Here is an 8,030-nt window from a genome sequence, read left to right on the forward strand (position 1 = left end):
TCATGTTTGTATCATGAACTTGGTGTGCAACTAATCAACAATTATTTGACCAAAAAGATCCCAAACAAACACAAACTGTAACCGTACGCATGCTCCATCTTAAGACGAGAAAACGCCGGTGCAGAAGAAGGGAGCTAACCTCTTCATCTTGGGCGGCGAGCGGCGCAGATTTACCTTTTCCCGCGAGGCTCTGCTCCACCCCGCTGTTCCCCATAGTGAGACACCTCCCTCCCCTGTTCCCTGGGATGATCGATCTATGAGAAGCTGTCCGCGTTATATCGCCTGTCTCCCCAGATGGCAGCAGCGCGCGCCTTCCTTTGCCGGAGAGGGTGGGATCGGATTGGGAGCGGCAAGGAATGTATCAGCGTCAGGTATGGAAAACGAGATCGTAGGAAGGAATGCGTATATCGGCCATGAAGCCCCTGCCATAGTTGCAACGCATGCGGATGCGGATCCCCTCCCGGGCGACGGTTCGTTGTTGGCAGATTGGTTTGCCTTTCTCCTCAAAACTTGGCCCCACCGCTATGTACCAGTCAGTGTCTTGTCTCCTCTCGCGACCATGGCTTCGTGACTCCCTCGTCTCATGAGTGCCATTTCCCGGCGTCCCCGGGTGCATCAGGATTCAGGTGCTCAATTCCCACAAACTAAGAGCTAACTCTAGCAGACCCGTAAAACCGCGACCCGCATATGGCGTTTACAGTTCGACGAAGAACTGTTTTGCGGGTCAAAATCATGCGCGGCAGAGTAGAACCCCTATATGAAACTGCATAATTTAAAAAAAAACTTTCGCAGAAGAAATTGCAACCGCACTAGTTCATCACATACTACATGATCATTCATAGTTCATCATCACATACTACATTCTACTACTACTACTACTAGAGGGACGGGGGACTCTCGCGGCGGCGAGGCCGAGGTCGATATACCAAAATGGACGAGCTCGCGGTGGAGGAGCTCAGTCCTCGTCGGAGCTGACGAGATCGATGAACTTCGACCTCTGCTCCTCGCGGATGCGCCGCCACTCGTCGTCCTTCTCCTTCGCGGCAAGGTTGGTCGCGACTGCCTGCTGGAGGATGAGGTCGTCGACCTCATCGTCGTGGCGCCGGCGCTCCGCCTCCTCGCGCAAGCTCCGCTCAGCAATGGCGGCCGCTACCGCGTCGAAATCGGCCATGAAATCTTCGGGCCCGACAACCCCTCGGCGCTCGATCTCCTCCGGCTCCTGCTTGACGGCGACGACCTCGATCTCCTCCGGCTCCTCCGACCACTCCATCTTCACGGGGAGAAGCCTCGCGCCAGAAGAGGACGAGCTCGCGGCGGAGGACGAGCCTGTGGCCGAGGAGGGCGTACGCCCGTGCTGACGGTCGTATTCCTCCGTCTCGCGGACGAGGAAGCTCAGCGGCGAGTCGAGGCCCTTGTTTGTCCACTTCCTCGCTCCGCACTTCCTCGCGTCGTCCGAGTGGACACACCGCTCGCGCTCGGGGTCGCCGCCCTCGCCGGAGCTGCTCCCGGAGCCGCGGCCGAAGCTCCACATGCGGCCCCACATGGCGGCTGGAGGCGCAAGGGGCTCACCGGCGGCGAGAAATGTGAGGGGAGTGGGGAATTGCAGCGAGTCGCGGCGGCGGGGGATAGGGTTTCGACCCGCATATGCACTACGAACCCGTAGATATACTGCTTGGGGGGAGGGGGGTTTGCAGGCCGCAGTAAATTTTGTTATGGACTGGGCAAGTATACGGGTCTGTTCTGGCCAAAAAATTGGGCCGAACCCGTATACTCGCCGGAATTTTGCGGGTTTGCGACTTTTACAGGGTCTGCTAGAGTTGCTCTAAGAGCCTATTTGGAATCCCTCCGCTCCGCAACTCGGCTCCGAAGCGGCATGTAGTTGTAATTTGGGGAGCTGCTAACCTGGCACTCCGCTCCGTTCTGGAGGAGTGGACTGTTGCCGAACAAGGCCTAAAATTGATTTCTCCCATTTTAGGAGAGCTAGGTAGTAAACTCAACTAAGTTTGCATCGAGTTGCAAACCCAACACGATATTGGAGATAACATATATCTTCAGATTGAGAAACGCATTCTACATCGTACATTCGACCACTTGACTGATCAGAAAGCATGCAAAGCAACAAGATCGATGGTCGGGCCTCTAGATATTACGAAACGCTTGTCCTCTACAATCCTGGACTTCACTACCCTACGATCAGGTACGTATGCTGCACGGAAGTGCAACATTTCACTCCCGATAAACGCTTAATCGACACGGCCATAAACGGGCAAGAGATCTTGCCATCGTTACAGCACTAGGAGAATCTCACAGTTTCTGCTACTGCCTTCCACTAATCCTAGTGATTGACTGGCGTGAGAGGACTTCTAGGAGCACGTGTCGTTTGGTCCGAGGAGCTTTTTCCTTTGTCCACTTCATCCAGCTTGTCCTTTGATTTGAATTTTGCCACAAGATCTGGCATCGAGGCTCTCAGTTCCTCAATTGATTCGAAGCTATATGCGCCGGCCAGTAGCTCCCGTGGGCGATGACGAACTGGACTGTTAACCTGTTGAGACAACATTGGTAACGAAATATGTCACCTGGTATAGGAATGATATAAAGGTGGTCTGGATTGAATAATCGCATTTCTTGTCTAAAATATAATTTGTGCCCAAACTTGTTCGAAGTGTTAACATGTCCATAAGGTGCATACGTTCATATTGTTCGGTTGCTAGTTGTGTCAGGAATGTAGTTCTTTCAACAATTTACTGCAATAAACTAAAAAAAGTCCATCTGTTTAGCTGAGCTTGACCAATAAGTATCCATTTTGTGTTTTCAAACATTAAAAAAGTCATTCTGAGTTTAACTAATTCGTACAACTTGTTTCTTAGTTCTCTAATTCAAATATGGTGCAAATGTGAATGCATATAGCTTACCGAGTAATCCTTTTCAATACAGTTACTTGCAAAGGTTCTTATAGATTCTGTGCCTTGATTGTGTTTTTCAGTCAGCAATCCCAAATGATTTGAGAAGGAGGTGGATAGAGTTTCCATTCTCTCTCTTGTTTCATGATCCACTAAGTGAGAATCTGGAAAAAAAGAAACTGGATAACACAAGGAAAAGAAGATCTTTCGAGGGAAAAATATATTATAGTCCAAGTAGATATGTTACTCTCTGAAGTAGTCAAAATATCAGATGTAATGGCATGGAACCCTGCATCGTTGTGTGAAGAACGAAGTTGAATCTCCTGGATAATACTTTCATTTTCATTTCTTCTCTCTCTGCATGCAAGAAATTCATTAGAAAAACTGGGAAGGACCTGCATTACAAGGCTCGTCACGGTAGGTCGAGTTTGCGAAAATGACTACAACTTACTGTATAAAATCATTAGCTTCCAGAACTGAGCTCTTATTTAGATGTTCTAAACATGACTGCGTATGTGACCAGTAAGAAACAGAATGGTGGCTTCCCTTCAAGCTGCAATGAAACAACACTTCTTCAGCATAAATAAATCTTGGAACCAGAAGGGCTTCAAGGGTGAATGAGTAATTTAAATTGAGCATAATTTTAGCTAGGCAAGTAAGATTGGTACCACTGCTGCAAGACGTCTCCCATTTTATCTTTGGTATTAGCATGCGATGACATATCCTCCAGGATTTGGTTCTTTAGCTTTTCAGCACAGGATGCAGCCTCTTTTTTGCCATTATCTGAAACTTGTTGTAGGCTGGACATTTCCAACGCCAGGTGTTCCTGCTCCTCACTATACCTCTCATTCAGTTGCCCAACATATTCTGAAACCTGCTAAAAGGGAGAACAGTTATTACCTAAGTCATAAAAGGAGGCTTTTTTTTTGCAATTAAACAATAGATAAGCTGACCATTGTCGTTTTCCTGGCAGTCAAGCCAGCTAAAATTCCAGCAATCTTGTCAAGAGCAGCTTGCTCTTCTCTAATAGCAGCTTCCTATTGAAAGGAAGGATGTGATCAGCGAGTTTGTCTATAAATGAACTGTGTATATGTAGCACCATAGTTCAAAACCAACCAACCTCAAAACCCTTCTCAAATTCAGCAAGACGAGAGGAGCATCCTCTTTGACTTTGCTTCATAAGTTTCATGAGCCTAGACGCATGTGTACTGATATCATTAAAGAAATCTATTGACGTCTTCGACATGGCTTGTGCTGAGGTAAGACTCTTTTGCAATCCCTACCAGACAAGTTTCAGAATGAGTTGCAGGATCTGGCATAATGTGTGCAATAGAGGTAGCTGTTAACAAAAGCAAGGGTCGAGGAGACATACTAATTCTTGCTGTTCAGCAGAAAATGCTAACAGCTCCTTGAGTTCAGAAGTAGATCTCAAAACCTCAGTTAATACTTGTTCAGCCTCTGAAACCATCACTGCTAGAAACTGTTAATAAGATAGGCCATGATTAGATTTTGTAAAGTGGCCCACTACTTTGAACCAGATAGCAACTACTCCAAAAATAAAAGTTCTATTGTTGCATACATTGTCAACAGCTATTGCTTGTGAAGATATATTCAGTTTCATCTGCTCAGAGTCTGTGATGGACCGCTGCCGCAGAGTATTGACAAGCTCGTTCATGCATTGCACACCAGAGGTATGCATATCTTTGGCCTTTGCGATTCTTCTCTTCAAATGGTTAGCTGACTGGACGCGGTTGCGTGATACAGATAATTAGTACATTGTGATAATCATGGTAATCTTGAACAGTTAACAAAGCAAGTATTTTAGTAGTAGTACCTCAGATTTAGCTGAAAAATACGAATTCATTTGTCCAGTCATGGACTCCAAAAATTGGCGCTGTTCACAAATCGACCGAACAACTGTGTTACGAAGAAGTCCAAGACTCTGATCTAGTTGAGACCGAAAATTGAATAGCAACCCTTTATTTTCAACTTCAGTTTTCGATTGTCTTCCTATTTATATTTGCCAAAAAATACCAACGACCGTCAGTGCAAGAAAGCAGCAACTTGTAGAGGGAGGGGGGGAGAGGGGCTCTAGCTGTTTACCTAGTTTATTCTGAAGATCAGCAATATCTCCAGATGCAGTCTCGACGGTGCCACACAGAACCTTTGCACGTTCAAGAATTACATTCTCTATACATTGTGATGAATTAGTTCCAAACATAAGAACACTTGATCCAACTAACATATTAAGTTAAGATCAAGAAATACTTACCGGCATGGAGTAAATTTGAGATTATGAAGTCCTTTTCCTTCAGAGACATGTTAGCTCTAGAATGAATATGTTGAGTTTACTGTCCCAGGTAAAGTATCAAAATGAATATGTATTACTGCTATGCATAATGAATAAATTATGCGTAATCTTCCTGATTTATTATGAGAAACGGCAGGTACTACCTGTATGGTACATGAACTGAATCTTCAACAAGTGCAGTGATGACACGACCCAGTGTTAATAAGCTCTTATTCAGCTCTCCAGCTTCTCTTGCTCTAACCTACCAGCATGCCACAAATCATGACTTCAAGATGGATTGACATGTAATAAGAATTAACATCCTAAGTTAGCATCACAATAAGATTTAAAAGTGTGTAGTAATATCCAGTTATGACAACACAAAACACATCAAAATATTCGTTGTCACTTTACCAAGAACAGGTGCTTTTTTTTTCTGAGAAGAAATTGCTTTGGAGATAAGATAGTTATGTATAAGGCCTACAACATACCTAAACTGAAAAGACTTCTTCGGAACAACTATTCAAATGGGACAGCAGGATATACAATTTATCATCTTCCAGTGTGTACTTTACCAGTTCAACCAAGTGAAAATATGGATGATTAACCCATGCGTCCCAATAGGATGGGGTATGACAAACAGTTGATATAATCACTTATTAGTTGGTAATAGTAAGTACCTCTTTTGCACCTGATCGAGCTATACTCTCTGATCCTGCCAGGTCTACAAGGTTCAACCTCCCACACTTTATGAGTTCCCGATTCCCTGTTGTTGTTACTTTGACATGGATATATATAGAAAAGACAGAATGTGAACGGCTGCAAGTACAGGATACACAATGATCAGTATTCAACACGTCCACTATTGGCACCCAAAAAAAGAAGTGAAATGGTCATTGACCTGCTTTGCATATTCAGTGCAGTGTCGGCAGTGCGTCTCCTAGTTGATCCATGTTGTAACAGACTATATATCTCACCAGGACTGTAGACAACAATTTCTTCAAGGCCTCTTATGACAGACCCACCTTTGCCATCTTCCATAAGAGATAGAGTAGGCCTTTTGTGTCTATCTTCAAGGAATCTACTTTGGTCCTCTGAAGCCAACAGATCTGTTATTTCTTCGTTATAGAGCTCCAAGAAGGTTACCTTCATGCTATAGTCAGCCTTTTGTGCTTCCAAAATGTCAAAAATATGGCGCACTGCTCTTGGCATGACACCAGCACTAGTTGGCAGTTCACCTACCTAAAAAGGCAGATGAAGCAAATTGTTCAGTTGCTGCATGTAACTTCTAAGCCGATGTCCAAATATTTTAGTACCTGCTGCATCATCTCTCCCTCCATAGTATAAGTTTTCCCGGTTCCAGTTTGTCCAAAGGCAAAGACAGTACAATTGTAGCCTTCAAGGACATCATCGACAATTGGTGCAACAGCATGATCATATATTGCCCTCTGCTGAGATTTTGGGCCAAAAACCTGGTATAAAATAACAACTGTACATAAATGAAAAACCATGTGAATCTACGTCAATCATGTAGGGGTGTTTTTCGAAAAGGAATGTCAAACCTCCAGGCCTCTGTATCCTCACATGCACACAACCATCATTTAAATAAAGATGCAAGGCAACAGGGCCAAATCATCAACACAGAAACAGAGTACATGAAGTATACAACAACGGAATAACCATGTAGGAGTATTTAGCACTTGTATAATCATCATGTTACAGATTTGTGAGACACAAGATTTTAATCGTTTAAAATTAGCCATAACCGAATGACGACAACTATTTAAAATCCATAGACCATAAGCAGCAAGCACAGGGATCAATAGTGGCTTTACCGTGTCAAAGGTGAATGTTTTGTCAGCTTGCTTGAATAGACTGTTCAGAACTGTGACCTCCCTCTTGGTGTCGTTGCAGGAGACGGCACTCTGGACATTCGCTTTCTGCTCCTCCACGCTTAGCGGTCTAACCATGCACCAGTCATAAAAACGCATCAGAGACACCATGGAGATGTGCATCTGACTCCTAGCACCAGCAGCAATTTGCTCAAAATTTCCGTTGTCACTACACAGTTGGCAAACAGAGATAAAAGCTAGCATTCCCACTGACTACGCCACGATTCGCCTCAGTCCTAGGCTGCTACTTGGAGCATCACAGCATGGCTTACAAAGATTTTGCTCGGTGGGGCCAAAGCGAGAGCACCTCACCTGCACCGGAGCACGACCTGCACGTTCGCCTCGCGGTCTCTGTCATTGCTGCCGTTGATGCTGCAGGCGCCTACGCCGCTGCGGCGCACGGAGCTGTGCGAGCCCGCTTCCGCCCACCGCAGCTCCCGGCGCTCGGGCCGCGGCGTGAGGAAGGGGGTCGGCGGGCCCACCCACGACCTCCGGCTGGGGTTCGGGGTATGCGCCATGCCGGCGACGCCACCTAAAGCGACCCCGGAACTTGGATCTGGGGGCGGATTGGGGCGAAATCCGCGTGATCTCTGCGGGATTCGGCTCGGCGATTTGGGAGAAGGGCGAGAGGAAGAGGGCGGACGCCTTTTTCGCGTGTTTTGAAATTTGGACGTGGCTAGCGGGCGCACGCGCGCCCAGCAGTCTAGCCGAGCGCACCTTCCTAATATGAAAGGGACCATTGCACGTGCTGTCCGACCGCTGAAAAAGGGAAGAACCGGTCCCTCATTCTGCTGTTCCCGCGTGATTAGGAAGATGCTCTGCCACGTCAGTTCGCATGCATTATTTTGAGTTTCAAAAAATTTAGAAAGCCATAACTTTTGATTCGAGTATCGAAATTCAGATCCGTTTTCACCATTGGGTTTCTTGCGACGAGTTCTTCAAAACTAG

At 46.0% G+C, this 8,030-nt stretch overlaps 1 protein-coding gene across 3 annotated transcripts; it reads right to left on the reverse strand.

Annotated features, from left to right (window-relative positions):
* Positions 1-2,032: 2,032 nt before the first annotated feature.
* LOC123097865 (kinesin-like protein KIN-5B) lies at positions 2,033-7,784 on the reverse strand. Of its 3 annotated transcripts, none has more exons than XM_044519713.1 (18): positions 7,395-7,784; positions 7,026-7,152; positions 6,507-6,662; positions 6,092-6,432; positions 5,871-6,009; positions 5,355-5,452; positions 5,173-5,228; positions 5,004-5,090; positions 4,735-4,910; positions 4,480-4,641; positions 4,273-4,380; positions 4,021-4,179; positions 3,854-3,937; positions 3,569-3,774; positions 3,352-3,453; positions 3,148-3,257; positions 2,913-3,064; positions 2,033-2,542 (listed from the first exon to the last, which is right to left on the reverse strand). In XM_044519713.1, the coding sequence occupies exons 1-18, from the start codon at positions 7,598-7,600 to the stop codon at positions 2,336-2,338; spliced, it is 2,676 nt and encodes an 891-aa protein (XP_044375648.1). In that variant the 5' UTR covers positions 7,601-7,784; the 3' UTR covers positions 2,033-2,335. The 3 variants fall into 3 exon arrangements, with proteins under 3 accessions (XP_044375648.1, XP_044375647.1, XP_044375646.1); XM_044519712.1 differs by having other exon boundaries at positions 7,026-7,212; XM_044519711.1 differs by having other exon boundaries at positions 7,026-7,251.
* Between the last annotated feature and the right edge of the window lie 246 nt (positions 7,785-8,030).

This window comes from Triticum aestivum, chromosome 4D, assembly GCF_018294505.1.
Source record: "Triticum aestivum cultivar Chinese Spring chromosome 4D, IWGSC CS RefSeq v2.1, whole genome shotgun sequence".
NCBI classification, from domain to species: domain Eukaryota; kingdom Viridiplantae; phylum Streptophyta; class Magnoliopsida; order Poales; family Poaceae; genus Triticum; species Triticum aestivum.